This window comes from Salvelinus namaycush, chromosome 7 (assembly GCF_016432855.1).
Source record: "Salvelinus namaycush isolate Seneca chromosome 7, SaNama_1.0, whole genome shotgun sequence".
NCBI lineage: Eukaryota > Metazoa > Chordata > Actinopteri > Salmoniformes > Salmonidae > Salvelinus > Salvelinus namaycush.
The window spans coordinates 49,302,369-49,318,777 of NC_052313.1; the positions used below are offsets into that span (position 1 = coordinate 49,302,369).

At 45.0% G+C, this 16,409-nt stretch overlaps 1 protein-coding gene across 1 annotated transcript; it reads right to left on the reverse strand.

Annotated features, from left to right (window-relative positions):
* Positions 1 to 4,824: 4,824 nt before the first annotated feature.
* LOC120050781 (SLIT and NTRK-like protein 3) lies at positions 4,825 to 16,409 on the reverse strand. The gene is made up of 11 exons (XM_038997333.1): positions 16,290 to 16,409; positions 15,844 to 16,095; positions 15,515 to 15,630; positions 14,658 to 15,289; positions 14,102 to 14,292; positions 12,030 to 12,133; positions 11,718 to 11,937; positions 11,332 to 11,458; positions 5,465 to 6,034; positions 5,179 to 5,284; positions 4,825 to 4,855 (listed from the first exon to the last, which is right to left on the reverse strand). Exons 1-11 carry the CDS (start codon positions 16,407 to 16,409, stop codon positions 4,825 to 4,827), a joined length of 2,469 nt encoding a protein of 822 aa, XP_038853261.1.

A 16,409-nucleotide genomic window follows, 5' to 3' on the forward strand; every position in this document is an offset into this window, starting at 1 on the left:
CATAGAACAGATCTACTGCATCTTAGACTTGCTTTCAATGATAATGACAGATATACAACACACATTTCTATGTGAATTTGATTGGGTCACCCAAAATGTTACATATTGCAGCTTTAATTAGAATGGGATTTGTAGGTTATATCAGACTCCTTCACCCATGCTTGAGGGTTGCTTTTGCTTGTTTTGTGTTTCTGCTACTCACTCAGAGGAATCTCATCAAACTGTAATGTGCATTCCCCACAGACTTTAATAAATTAACAGATTTCAATAATATATATAATATAACAATATATGCCATTTAGCAGACGTTTTTATCCAAAGTGACTTACAGTCATGCGTGATACAATAAATGCAATAGTAATTTTAATATTAACATTTTAATTTTAATAGGCCATTTAGATAGGCCTCTCTCATCGACAGACGAGGAAACATCTAATAATAATTGATTCATCTTCTATGTGATTTTCATGATAGGAATCTCAGTGCTTAAAAAAACAAAAATAAAAACAAGCAATATAACATGAGAGGTCAGGTCCACATATAGAGGACAAGTCTTTGAATGCTGCATCCTCTGCAGATGGATCGGACCAAATTGCAGAGATTTTAGTTCTGGGTTACTGAGATTAGGCCTACATTGAAATGACATTTTAAACCTGAGTGTGTGTGTGTGTGTGTGTGTGTGTGTGTGTGTGTGTGTGTGTGTGTGTGTGTGTGTGTGTGTGTGTGTGTGTGTGTGTGTGTGTGTGGCAATGTGGACTGAGGCAATGTAAAAATGATCACTAGGAGAGAGAGAGAGACATTTAGAAAAGAGAGTGGATACTAGACCCTTCTGATGACCCTTCTGTCTATATAACTCTGTCCATCTCTCTATATCACTGTCTGTCTCTCTATATCAATCTGTCTGTCTATATCACCCTGTCTGTCTATGTCACTCTGTCTGTCTCTCTGTCTGTCTCTCTATATCAATCTGTCTGTCTATATCACTATGTCCATCTCTCTATATCAATCTGTCTGTCTATGTCACTCTGTCCATCTCTCTATATCACTGTCCGTCTCTCTATATCACTGTCCGTCTCTCTATATCACTGTCTGTCTCTCTATATCAATCTGTCTGTCTCTCTATATCAATCTATCTGTCTATTTCACTCTGTCCATCTCTCTATATCACTCTGTCTGTCTCTCTATATCACTGTCCGTCTCTCTATATCTATGTCTGTCTCTCTACATCACTCTGTCATTCTGTTTTTGTCTCAGAACATATGTTTACTCAGGTGTCCCTCTTAAAAGAACAGAAACCAGTTGGTGCATATATTTACATCTAGCCTGATTACATGTGTGGTGAGTTGTATTCGGTGCATGTGTGTGTCACCCATACACAACAGAGGTATTGCTAAAATGATAATTGATGCCATGTCCTTTCAGAAACATTGTTTCAATGTGTCAGGTTTTGTATGATATGAAGCGCTGGTTTATGGTTAGTGTCCTTCTGTGCATTAGGGATTATTAAACACAGAAACAATGTTTTAAATGACAAGTTATGCTGGTGACAAGATTCTAGATGGCCTGGTCCCGGAGGTGCAGTGGATTGACAGCAGATCCGATAAGATCTCTAGCAGGCAGAAAGAGGGATATAAATCTTGAATGTGCAGAGATGTTGAGATAGTGTAAAATACACTTGATGTTTATGTCCTGCTTTGCAATGTATGCGTGGGCGTGTGTCCATTGTCTATTAGAAAAGGAAATACAAAGTTGAGTCAATCTGACTTACCTTCAGTGCTTGAATGTATTTATTTTACATAATGACATGATGTATGGTTTCCCACTGGGAAAAGACTGGTCAAATCAACGTTGTTTTCACGTCATTTCAACCAGAACAATCTATGTGATGACATGGAATCAACGTGGAAACGGATTGGATTTGCAAAAAGTCAACGCAAGGACATTGTCTTTTTTTCACCCAACTTTTCACCTAAATCCAATGATATGGGGACATTTTTTTGTTGATTTCACATTATGTAAATCAAAAGTAGACGTTGAACTGACATCTGTGGCCGGTGGGTTGTTTGTATGTGTGTGCAGAGAGAATGAAGGAGAGGAAGACAGGCTCATAGGCTGAAATGGACTAAATGGAAAGGTATGAACCCATCCTTCGATGTCTCCACCTTAGACGTGTGTGTATGTGCATTTGTGTTGCGATACCTTTAACTGTGGCTCTAATAGCAGATTGTTGGTCTCCCTCCTGTGGCAGTTAGAGGAACAGCAGGCGGCAGAGACCTCAAAGACCAAATGAATTCACCACATGGCACCTCACTACTTACCGCCCCTAGGCTCCACAGTCTAAGATGTTCTCCTCACAAATAGATTGTATAGATTTGCTACCATTAATACGGCATATTTCACGCTATTAGAGACTATCTATATCATTCAGTGTTTCATGTCCTAAGGCCTCTCTCTTTCTTCTCTCTGTTACGCTTTTTTTATTCTCTCTCTTTTTGTTTAACACTGTTTATAGACTTCATACCTCAAAATACTGCCTTCATGCATCATTAGAGGACAGCGGGGCATGTGTGTGTATGACTGTGTGAGTGACATACTACATAAACAGCAATGAAAAAGCCTGCTCTAGGCCTGTGTGTGTGTGTGTGTGTGTGTGTGTGTGTGTGTGTGTGTGTGTGTGTGTGTGTGTGTGTGTGTGTGTGTGTGTGTGTGTGTGTGTGTGTGTGTGTGTGTGTGTGTGTGTGGCACAGTGTAATTCAGGCCATGGTTTTAGAGTAGCACCCTTTATTGTATATATTATGTGGTCAGTGTAGAGAAGGATAAACCAGATGCAGAATTGTCCTTTACAACAGGGCTGGCCAAACTTCCTCCTGCAGAGATACCCTCTCAACAAGCTGCGTTTCATCGCTAACATGAGGAGTGTTTATGTTGGGCTGGAGCTCGAGTATGGCTGTTACTAGCTTTCACAGCCACAAAGTCATAATTATGGTTAAACTCTATTTCAAAAATGTATCTTCTTAAAATTTGATTTTAAACCTAACAATAATCTTAATCCTAACAAGAACCACACTGTTAACCTGTTAGCCTTACCCTAACCTTAAATTAAGACCAAAAAGCCAACAAAAAATCCCATATATTTTTTATATGCGGCCAATCTTGACTTTGTGGCTGTGGTAACCAGTGGAAACCACCCTGTATCTCTCCAGGAGGAGGATTGGCCATCTCTGCTATACACTGATATAATATGATCCCATACAGTAGCAAAGCTCCAACACACAAGAAACTAAGAATAAATATATTCACAATTTCCTCTAATATTTGTAGGAGATAAAAGCATAAAAAGGTACCTCCTTTAAAAGATAATCGATATTTCATAGAAGTGTCTTTCCCGTGTCGAAACGCTTCGTCCTGGTTTTCTGTTCTTTTTCCCATTTTAAATCCAATGAAGTGACTTGACTGTCGTTGTCCGATGAAAGTAGTTAAGTCAGCATCCCCTTTAGGAGTTTATAGCTGTATCTCATGGTTCTCTTGTATCCCGAAGGTCCTTATATTACACCTGAGAACCTATTCAGGAAATGTCCTATTCAGGAACTGCAAATATACAAACACAAATAAACTCTTACATATGCAAATATACTCCTCTGTCTCTTCACATGAGGAAGGCTACTTTTGACTATAATCCGGGAAATACTGTTTCAGCTTTTGATTGAATAGGGCCCTCAATTTCCCAGAGTAGCTCTGAGTCCCAACCATTAGTATTCAAACCTCTGTTTAGATAAAAAGATCTGTGTTCATAGAAAAATAAGCCTTGACCACTTGACCACTGGTCAAATACGTGTGTCAAATACATTAAAATACTGTACTTGAGCTGCCCTTGAGTTAGTTTGCCCAGTACAACTGTGGCACCAACGGAATAGCCCCATAAGTGTGTAAGCTAAATCCAAACTCATCTCAAGCACTTTTTTGAACGTATCGGACATGTGTATTAGACCCAGGTCTGTCTGCTAGTTGCTAAGGCACTTGACTGTGTCATATCTCTCTCTCCCTCTTTCCACGCCGCAGGAGGCTCATAATAATGGCTGGGACGGCGTGAATGGAATGGTACCCAACACATGTTTGATACCATTCCATTATTCTGTTCCAGCCATTACAATGAGCCCGTCCTCCTCAGTGAAGGTACCACCAGCATCCTGTGGTCCACAGTAACACTCAGACACAGTGACACTAATACCAGGGATGTAGTGTCCAGCGTAAACACACTTTAACACCTCTTCCACATTCTTTTCATATGGAAAGTGTTCATGCTACATTAGATGACCGTCAGACTGGGACTCTGTGTTTACACTCCCCTCTCTTTACCAATTCATACCTGACTCCTCCCTGTGTCTCAGTCTCTCTTTCTCTCTCACTGTGTTTCGTGATGTTTTTGGAGAGGCAGAGCAACTGAGTGTCTCATCAGCAGGTCTTTAGAGAGCAAACATGAACACACACACACCCACTATATTGTCTAACATGAACACACACACACCACATTGTTTAACATGAACACACACACACACACACACACACACACACACACACACACACACACACACACACACACACACACACACACACACACACACACACACACACACACACACACACACACACACACACACACACACACACACACCACATTGTCTTGCTTTGTGATGCTGGGAATAAAAAAAGCCTGATACTGAGTATTTAGTCAACGGTACAAAAAATAATTGCTAGTCTCAGGCACTGATCTAGGATCAGCTTATCCTTTACAAAGCCTCATCTAAGGGTAACTTCATCCTAGTCCTAACAGCTCTCGCCACCCACAGGTTTACCTCTGCATATCAACATGTTCAAGACATGACATATTACAGGAGTCATTTATTGTCATCGCCAGCGGTTCCATAGTAACATTAGAACATCTATTAGAACTGATAAGATCTGTCCAGGACTTCCATGTAATCCGGCTTGGTACTGAGTCTCATTCTCAACTCTCGCGGAAACTCTGAGTTCTGGCTCTGATTACTACTACTTGGCCCAGCGCACGCTGTCATTGTAGTAACCACGAGGGATTGGCTGGGTCTAGTTTCCTCTTTGGGTTCGGGGGGCTGGGGGGGTTGTGGAGGGTGGGGATAGCGGGGTGGTGGGGGACGTGTATACCTGTCCGGCAGGTCTCGGAACTCTGGGACTGCGGCGGACATTCCAGGGATCCCAAAGAGGCAGTCAACCAATCCCACCTTGGGGGTGGGGCCCTGGCTGTCTATGACTGTTGGGCAGAGGGTCCCGTTTCCGCGGAGATCTGAAAGAGGGGGTCCCACTGCCCCGGCAACGGTACTGATGGGGGGGGGGGACACCTCCATGTTCCACTCTCTCTCTCTCTCTGCCACCAAACGATAGTGTCCTTCGCTCTCTCTCTCCCCACCCGAGCGGTATCTTCCCACGTTACCTTTCTCTTTAGAAGCAGAGAACTGCTGCTGTTGTTGCCATTGCTGCTTCACCACTGAATCATCCTCATTCTTATAGACTGGGCTACTGCACATGTGTGTTGAGGGACTGAGGTTAGGGTTAGGGCCAGGGTCGGCGGGGAGGATGCTATCGTAGACGAGGCTATGCTGCAAGGCAGACAGAGGAGGAGGAGGGGTCTTCGGTACCGGTAACCTGTGGTGCTGCTGCTCGGTGAAAATCCCACATTCCATCTGGATCCCGGCCAGATCCACCTCTCCCTGCCGCCGAAACGGCAGCTTGTCCCGCCTCCTCAGGGCATAGGCGATCAGCGCCGCTGCCGCAAAGAACGCCGACACGAACAGCACCAGCAGGCTGAGCACCAACACCGACAGAGGGATGGAAGTCTTAGGGAGGGGACCCAGGGGGCCATGGCCTGGCACAGGGTAGCCCAGAGAGAAATCACCATCTGGGGCTGTGGAGCTGTTCCACTCCTCCTGGTTCTCCACCGTGGCCTGGTGGGTGTCCAGGTCTGGACAGAGGAGGTCCAGGGAAAGAGAGCGAAGGTCTGTACCTACAACAAAGATACACAATGAAAAGAAAGGCACTTTCTTTAAGTCGCTGAAGAGCAACAAACCAAACAAATATAGGAACAACAGTGGAAGAGCCCCATGCATTCACCTACACTGCACACCTGTGTAGAGGAGCGTCAACTTCACACATCCATGCCAGACATCAACCACATTGAAGATACGCAAGGACCTCCCTTCACGGGCCAGAGAACACAAGAAGAGGGGGGCCACATTCACAGCAAGTTCCCAGCAGGTGCCCTCCCCCCTTTTGCTCAATACTGAGTAAAGGCTCTGAATAATTATGTAAATGTGATATATATATATATGTATTTTAGAATATCTAACGATGGAAAATACATTTGAATTGATTAAAAGTTCATTTTGTGCATTTGTATAGCTGAAAAGGTCCCTGTCCCACTATTCAAACACCATTCAAGGGAAGTGGGACAGTACTATAAATCTGATTTCATAAAATATAATAACAGTTTACATGAGTAGTTATATTTTAAAACACCACCAATAACTATTCATTTTAACACCAAAAGATAGATTGTTGAAAAATAATTGACAGGTTGGTTTCAAATGAGTTTCAACAGGTCACCCCATCTAGGAAAACTGACCACACCCACTACAATGATGTCACACTAACCCCCCAAAAAATGTCGTTCACAAACACATTCAGCAACAACCCAAAAGCATTAGTTGTGATTGGGTTGCAAAATTACCATAGTACAGTACCCTCCAACACACATGTACCACTACACCTGATGTCCCACTAATGCTGACATCTCCCTAAGCCTGTCTAGAGACTAGATTTGACTTTTGATTTAGACACTTATTTATATAATAATTATAGGAGCCACCTCCCATATCTTATAGTCCCACACTTGGATTCTGTAGTCCCATGGTGTGGTTATGTTTGTTATAGCTAGAGGACTTATAAATGTTACATGATATCAAATCAAATCAAATTTGTCATGTGCCGAATACAACAGGTGTAGTAGACCTTACCGTGAAATGCTTACTGACAAGCCCTTAACCAACAATGGAGTTTAAGAAAGTAGTAATATTTTTTTTTTTATAGTAACACAATAAAATAACGAGGCTATAAACAGGAGGTACAGAGTCAATGTGCGGGGGTACAGGTTAGTTGAGGTAATTTGTACATGTAGGTAGGGGTAAAGTGACTATGCATAGATAATAAACAGTGAGTAGCAGCAGTGTACAAAGAAGGGGGGGGAGGGGGTGTTAATGCAAATAATCCGGGTGGCCATTTCATTAATTGTTCAGTAGTCTAATGACTTGGGGGTAGAAGCTGTTATGGAGCCTTTTGGACCTAGACTTGGCACTCTGGTACCTCTTGCCATGCAGTAGCAGAGAGAACAGTCTATGACTTGGGTGACTTGAGTGTTTGACAATTTTTGGGGCCTTCCTCTGACATCACCTAGTCTATAGGTCCTGGATGGCAGGAAGCTTGGCCCCAGTGATGTACTGGGCCGTACGCACTACCCTCTGTAGCGCTTTACGGTCGGATGACGAGCAGTTGCCATACCAGGCGGTGATGCAACCGGTAAGGATGCTCTCGATGGTGCAGATGTAGAACCTTTTGAGGATCTGGGGACCCATGCCAAATCTTTTCAGTCTCCTAAGGGGGAAAAGGCGTTGTCGCACCCTCTTCAAGACTGCCTTATACAGCTCGTTGAGTGTGGTCTTAGGGTCAGCATCGGTTTGTGGTGCTAAATAGATGGCTACGAAAAATATAGATGAAAGTATCTCCTGGTAGATACTGTGGTCTACAGCTTATCATGAGGTACTCTACCTCAGGCGAGCAATACCTCGAGACTTCCGTAATATTAGACATCGCGCACCAGCTGTTATTGACAAATAGACACACCCCCACCCCTCGTCTTACCGGACGTAGCTGTTCTGTCCTGCCGATGCGCAGAAAACCTAGCCAACTGTATAATTTCCGTGTCGTCGTTCAGCCACGACTCTGTGAGACATAAGATATTCCCGTTTTTAATGTCCCGTTGGTAGGATAGTCTCGAACGGAGCTCATCCAGTTTATTCTCTAGTTATTGCACGTTGGCCAATAGAACGGATGGTAGAGGCGGGTTACCCACTCGCCAACGAATTCTCACAAGGCACCTGGATCTGTGCCCCCTGTATCTCCGTCTTTTCTTCATGCGAATGACGGGGATTTGGACCTGGTCCGGGAGTATATCCTTCACGTCAGACTCATTAAAGAAAAAATCTTTGTCCAGTTCGAGGTGAGTAATCGCTGTTCTGATGCCCAGAAGATATTTTCGGTTATAAGAGACGGTAGCAGAAACATGATGTACAAAATAAGCGAACAATGCGAGAGAAAAAAAACACAAAAAAGCACAATTGGTTAGGAGCCCAAAAAACGGCAGCCATCCCCTCCGGCACCATTACCATGATACAGCCTACAGTAGCAGCCAATGTGTAGTGTTCAATGTAGGCATACATTCCATGAGACTTTTGAAAACATTCACCTTTTTAGCCACTTATCCTTCAGAGAAGTACACTATATATACAAAAGTATGTGGACAACCCTACAAATTAATGGATTTGGCTATTTCAGCCACACCCGTTGCTGACAGGTGTATAAAATCGAGCACACAGTCATGCAATCTCCTTACTGAAGAGCTCAGTGACTTTCAACGTGGCACCGTCATAGGATGCCACCTTTCCAACAAGTCAGCCCCGGTCAACTGTAAGTGCTGTTATTGTGAAGTGGAAACGTCTAGGAGCAACAATGGCTCAGCTGCAAAGTGCTAGGCCACACAAGCTCACAGAACGGGACCGCTGAGTGCACGTAAAAATCATCTGTCCTTGTTTGCAACACTCACTCCCGAGTTCAACTGCCTCTGGAAGCAAAGTCAGCACAATAACTGTTCGTCGGGAGCGTCATGAAATGGGTTTTCATTGCCGAGTAGCCACACACAAGCCTAAGATCATCATGCGCGATGCCAAGCTTCAGATGGAGTGGTGTAAAGCTTGCCTCCATTGGACTCTGGAGCAGTGGAAACGCATTCTCTGGAGTAATGAATCACGCTTCATCACCTGGCAGTCCGATGGACGAATCTGGTATTGGCGGATGCCAGGAGAACGCTGCCAGCCTGAATGCATAGTGCCAACTGTTAAGTTTGGTGGAGGATAAATAATGATCTGGGGCTGTTTTTCATTGTTTGGGCTAGGCCCCTTATTTATAGTGAAGGGAAATCTTAACGCTACAGCATACAATGACATTCTAGACAATTCTATGCTTCTGACTATGTGGCAACAGTTTGGGGAAGGCCCTTTCCTGTTTCAGCATGACAATGCCACCGTGCACGAAGCGAGGTCCATGCAGAAATGGTTTGTCGAGATCGGAGTAGAAGAACTTGACTGACCTGCACAGAGCCCTGACCTCAACCCCATCGAACACCTTTGGGATGAATTGGAACGCCAACTGCGAGCCGGGCCTAAACGCCCAACATCAGTGCCCAACCTTACTAATGCTCTTGTTGCTGAATGGAAGCAGAAGCAATGTCCCCCCTTCCCAGATGAGTAGAGGCTGTTATAGCAGCAAAGGGGGGACAGACTCCATATTAATGCCCATGATTTTGGAATTTGACATTCGACGAGCAGGTGCCCACATACTTTTGGTCATATTGTGTATGTGACTGAAAATGTTGTTGTATTGTGTTGTATGGTGCAAGACACCACAATGCAATGCATTATTATGCATTATTATTCCCACACCATTATCACTACAGAGAGTCAGACAAGCCTATTGGCTTCTTAGCTTAAGCTTAGTTTAGCTTATTCAAGCCGGTCTCAAAATACAACACTGTCCCTTTAAGATATAAAAAAGCTCTTTACCGGACTCGCTTTTCAGCGTTGGCTAGAAATGTACATGTTTTGTAGTCTTGTAGGAAGCAATCACTCCCCCATTGCTGACAAGAAATTAGCTAATAACTCAGAAACGTGCATAGAATATGAACAAATGTGCACACGCGGCTACACGCATTGATCTCAAAACGAACACATCTTCTCGCGAACGCTCGTGTCTGTCAATGCAATAAAATCCTCCTCCGATGCGCTCTGCTTAAATCAAAATCACATACTAACTCTTGTGTTTTTGGTATGTTTCATTGAAAGCGGCTAATAGTATGTTGTTTCGATCACAATTCCCACAGTAGAAGGAAACGCTGATAGTGTAAACCACAGGTGTTAAACTAATTCCAAGGAGGGCCGAGTGTCTGAGGGCTTTCGCTCCTCCCTTGTACTTGATTGATGAATTAAGGTCACTGATTAGTAAGGAACTATCCTCACCAGCAGACACTACGCCGTACATGGAAAGAGTTTGACACCCCTGGTGTAAACTAACTGGGCAAACTCTAGTATAGATCAATCTAGTGCATCTCAGCACAGACTTGTATTTCTTATGCGCGGCACTCAGATATGTAAGAGAGTTGTCCAGCTCGATCTCATCTTCCCAGATTTGAATGTGAGCATGCACTCTGCGTTTGTTACTTTTGTATCTGTTATTATTGGCTGTCTTTCCACTGAAAATTCCTGTCTCTATTCATAGTCTTTTTTCCATTTAATCAAATACTATGGAAATACCCCACACTTTTCCCCTTCCTTTCATTTAGCATTATGCCAAAATCTTTATTATTCATTCATCCTTTACATTCAGCACATGATCCTGGTTATTTCCTAATAAATCTGTTGTTTATAAAGTATCTACTCTTCTCCACGAATGCATTGCCTTGCCATTTAACAGTACTCAATTGCCTTCAGATAGAATTATGTGACAAGTTGTATTTATCCCTTGTTGCTAAATGATAGTTTCTTGCTGACTCAGAACAAACAAGTGGTGCCCGATTAATGAATTCACATAGACACTCCTTTACACCTGGGAAGTGTGGGAAGTGTCAAGGGGAGAGGAATGGTGAATGGTATGGTAATGTTAACTGTGCTATATAAATAAATAAAGAACCGCACACTCTATATATATATAGTATATAAACTCCCAGTCATTTATTGGGTAAAACACCAATGTTTCGGCAGACGTTCGGTAGCCTTCAGATGTTGCTGTTTTACCCAATAAATTACTGGGAGTTTATATGTATATAGAGTGTGCCCCTCTCTTTATTTATTTTCATAGCTTACAGTTTATTCGCCGTTAGTCAGCACCTCTACACAAAATAAGGTTCTCTGGGTGTGCGCCAGCTCATGCTGTTTATTAGAATGTTAACTGTGCTGCCATGAGCCTTAGCCCCAGTACCTGTGGTCTCTTCTGGTGAGTGACAGACCACCTCCCCCACCACCACCACCGCACTCAGGCCCTCCAGCCAGCGCTTCAGAGGGGCCGCATCACACCTGCACTCCCATGGGTTCTGCTGCAGGTCCACCTGGGAGGAGATGATGAGAAAAGCTTTATATCCATCTGTGTCCATAGAAATGTGATTGGTGCCATACAAAATGAGGAACATCTGACTAGTCCAGTTAGATGCTCTATAATCCCCTCCACAGACAGACTGACAGACACACCTGTGCCCATACACGTTACACACACACACCTATACCAATACACACCGCCCCACTACACACACCTCGTCTGCACACACCCTTAACCCCCTACAAACACCCCTCCCCATCCCTTCCTCCTACCTGCACCAGTCCAGTGAGGTGCTCTAACACCCCCTCGACAGGCAGGCTGAGGAAGTGGTTGTTGCGGAGGTTGAGGCGGGAGAGGGAGATGACCTGGAACACTCCGACAGGAAGTGACCTCAGCAGGTTGGCGTTGAGGAAGAGCAGCTGGAGAGACGGCATGGGGCTGAACGCTCCCGCTTCCACCACACCGATCTCATTGTACTCGAAATACAGGTACCTACAAGGAAACATGATCATACAGTACCCAGGAACGTGTGTGTGTGAGTGTGTGTGTGTGAGTGAGTGTGTGTGTGTGGCAGTCAGTCCTACCTGAGGTTAAGTAGACCCAGGAACATGTGTGGGCTAAGCCTCTGCAGGTTGTTGCCGTTCAGGTAGAGACTCCTCAGGGTCGGCAGGCTGGAGAACGCTCCCTCCTGGAGAACCAGACAGAGAGAAAGAGAGAGAGGGGAGAGAGACAGGGACAGAGAGAGAGAGGGACAGAGAGAGACAGGGACAGAGAGAGACAGAAAGAGAGAGAGAGAGAGAGGGACAGAGAAAGAGAAAGAGAGCGAGAGAGAAAGAGAAGGTAAATGCAGGAGCTTCGTGTCCATTGTGCCACAGGGCCCCTCAATTTTATCCATGTGTACGCTGAAATCCAGGTTATAGGCCTAATGTTTTGTTTTTTTACGAATATTTAAAGCATAGATATCAAACTTGGCCATCAGTGCTCCCCGTGTATGACGCCTCAGGCTAAAGACAATCTGAACCCTAGGAGATCCTACGCCTAAACCTGAATAAAGGAGATCCTCTGGCTAACGACAACCTGAATAAAGGAGATCCTCTCTGGCTAATGACAACCTGAATAAAGGAGATCCTCTCTGGCTGACGCCAACCTGAATAAAGGAGATCCTCTCTGGCTAACGACAACCTGAATAAAGGAGATCCTCTCTGGCTAATGACAACCTGAATAAAGGAGATCCTCTCTGGCTAACGACAACCTGAATAAAGGAGATCCTCTCTGGCTGACGCCAACCTGAATAAAGGAGATCCTCTGGCTAATGACAACCTGAATAAAGGAGATCCTCTCTGGCTAATGACAACCTGAATAAAGGAGATCCTCTCTGGCTAATGACAACCTGAATAAAGGAGATCCTCTGGCTAATGACAACCTGAATAAAGGAGATCCTCTGGCTAATGACAACCTGAATAAAGGAGATCCTCTCTGGCTAATGACAACCTGAATAAAGGAGATCCTCTGGCTAACGACAACCTGAATAAAGGAGATCCTCTCTGGCTGACGCCAACCTGAATAAAGGAGATCCTCTCTGGCTAATGACAACCTGAATAAAGGAGATCCTCTCTGGCTGACGCCAACCTGAATAAAGGAGATCCTCTCTGGCTAATGACAACCTGAATAATGGAGATCCTCTGGCTAATGACAACCTGAATAAAGGAGATCCTCTGGCTAATGACAACCTGAATTAAGGAGATCCTCTCTAGCTAATGACAACCTGAATAAAGGAGATCCTCTGGCTAATGACAACCTGAATAAAGGAGATCCTCTGGCTAATGACAACCTGAATAAAGGGGATCCTCTGGCTAATGACAACCTGAATAAAGGAGATCCTCTCTGGCTAATGACAACCTGAATAAAGGAGATCCTCTGGCTAACGACAACCTGAATAAAGGAGATCCTCTCTGGCTAATGACAACCTGAATAAAGGAGATCCTCTCTGGATCCTCTCTGGCTAATGACAACCTGAATAAAGGAGATCCTCTGGCTAATGACAACCTGAATAAAGGAGCTCCTCTTGCTAATGACAACCTGAATAAAGGAGATCCTCTGGCTAACGACAACCTGAATAAAGGAGATCCTCTCTGGCTAATGACAACCTGAATAAAGGAGATCCTCTCTGGCTAATGACAACCTGAATAAAGGAGATCCTCTCTGGCTAATGACAACCTGAATAAAGGAGATCCTCTGGCTAATGACAACCTGAATAAAGGAGACCCTCTGGCTAATGACAACCTGAATAAAGGAGATCCTCTGGCTAATGACAACCTGAATAAAGGAGATCCTCTCTGGCTAATGACAACCTGAATAAAGGAGATCCTCTGGCTAACGACAACCTGAATAAAGGAGATCCTCTCTGGCTGACGCCAACCTGAATAAAGGAGATCCTCTCTGGCTAATGACAACCTGAATAAAGGAGATCCTCTCTGGCTAATGACAACCTGAATAATGGAGATCCTCTGGCTAATGACAACCTGAATAAAGGAGATCCTCTGGCTAATGACAACCTGAATTAAGGAGATCCTCTCTAGCTAATGACAACCTGAATAAAGGAGATCCTCTGGCTAATGACAACCTGAATAAAGGAGATCCTCTGGCTAATGACAACCTGAATAAAGGAGATCCGGTTGTTTCCCAGGTGAAGTAGATCCAGACTGGAAAAATTCCAGAAATCTGATTTATAGATCCGCTGGATGAGGTTGCCGCTGAGGTACAGCTTCCGTCCGTTGAGGGGGCGTGGCGTGAGCTGGGAGACGTTATGGAAGCCGCTCTCCTTACAGTTGACTGTCAACCCTAGGTCTGGAACAATTATACTGAATCAACTTTATTATTTATTATACAGCTCTTTTCATACATTTCAGTCCAAAGTGTTTTGCATTGAGCACATATGCAAAGCTAGTCTCAGCAGTATGACATCATCAGACACAATGGGGCGACTTCCTGTTTACAGACAACAACATTATTCAGATTTGTCACTGGTGCATAGTGCAATGATTGTCCCTGTTAGTTTGTGTTCCTTGTGGCTTGCCCACATTGTGAAGAGCACAATAGTAGCAGTCTTGGCAAATTCAAATCTTGTTGTTTATATCTGTTAGCAGGAAGTCATCCTGCTGTGTGTGATGATGTCATCCTGCTGAGCCAAAGAAGTCCCATCCAAACTGTACCTGAGATGTGGAGGTTACAGGTGCACCCTAGAGGACATATGATGGGGATGGGGGGGCGAGTCTGGTACCCTGCGATGGGAGGGGGCTGGTTGGGGAGGAGGCTACGCTGGGTGGGGGGCGTCCTGGAGGGCCGGGGACGCTTAGTGGGCCGAGGGGACCTCTCTCTCCCCCTCCGCTCCGCCGATGATGAAGTCGACGAAGATGAGGTATGTGTGTTCTGATGGTGAACCATGGAGGACGGCTTGGTGGGTCTGGGCCTCTCAGGGTTGGGGTTCGCTTTTGGGTTAGAGGGCGGATGCTGAGGAGGCTGTACCCCTCCGTGCTTCTCCCTCTCTCCCTCCTTCTCCCCCTCTCCCTCCACCTCTCCGGCACACAGTTCTTTGCGTGGTATCTCCCTCAGGTCTTTCCCGTGCAGGTGGAAGGGGTATTCGCAGGTGATGTCCCCCACCACTGCGGTGTAGGGGATGTGTCCCAGCCAGATCTGCAGCTGGACAGCCTCACAGCCACAGATCCAGGGGTTCTCCTCCAACTGGAGCTCCATCAGGCTGCGGCCCACGTACTCCAGGGTCCCGGCGTAGGCCAGGCTCTTCAGACGGTTCCCCCGCAGGTCCAGGTGGGTCAGAGACACAGATCTGGGGGTGGAAGGGATCATTACGGCTGGGGTCAATTCCATTTCAATTCCACATTGCGAAAAATTGGAAATGGAATTGGTGATCATGTTATTGAAGAATAAGGAGCATGATTGATACATGTTATAAATGTGATTGAAAACAACTTTGTCAGACAGTCACCTTGGTCAGAGTGAGAAACAGACCCATGATGTGGACATAGTGCAGGATTATTAAGCAGGTAGATACCTGAAGAGGTGAGGAGGCAGAGCAGGGATCAGGTTGTCGTTGAGGATGAGCACTCGTAATTTATGCAGGTAGCGTAGCGCCCCGCTGTCGATGCGTTTGATGACATTGTAGTCGGCCTGTAGTTAGAGGGGATAGAGGTTAAGTCAAAGTGTTCAAATGTGACATTTTGACACAAACAGGAACTCATCAGGCTCAGGAGATCCCACATAACTTATTGATTATCATTGTCACAGTAAGTATGGATGAGGACTAATCACAGTGATTATTGATGAGGATTGACCACAGTGTTTATTGATGGTTCTGATGGGTAGTAATGATGTCAGGCCTACCTGCAGGTACTCCAGTGCCTCCAGGCCAGAGAAGGTGTCGTTGCGGAACACCTCCAGCTTGTTCTCGTGGAGGTAGAGGCGTCTCAGTGTCCCCAGACCATGAAACGCCCCGGCACGGATGTCCTGCAGCGCGTTGTTGCCTAGGTTTATCGCCACGGCATTGCTATGGTGCAGGAAGCCGTTGCTATAGAGACGCCTCAAGGAGTTCCTCTGCAGGTTGAGCTTGAAGGGGCGGAGCCAGGACTGGGACACCTGATTGGTTGATTGATTGATTGGTTGTTTGACTTTATTTAATCATATACAAATATACATATGCCAAAACAGAAACAGTACATTTAGTGCAGTAATGCAGTATAGTGCAGAACAGGGCTGTTTATTAATATACTACTGCAGTATGTATATTATAATATAAAGTACAATAGATTAAGGTAATGCAGTGCAGTCACCTGGCTGGCGTTAGTGAAGCCCCGCCCATCACAGTGCACGTGCAACACGCCCTCTTTGACCTCGCATGTGCACGGCTCGAAGCACGGTTCATCCACCTCCTCCTCCGAGCTGTCCACCAT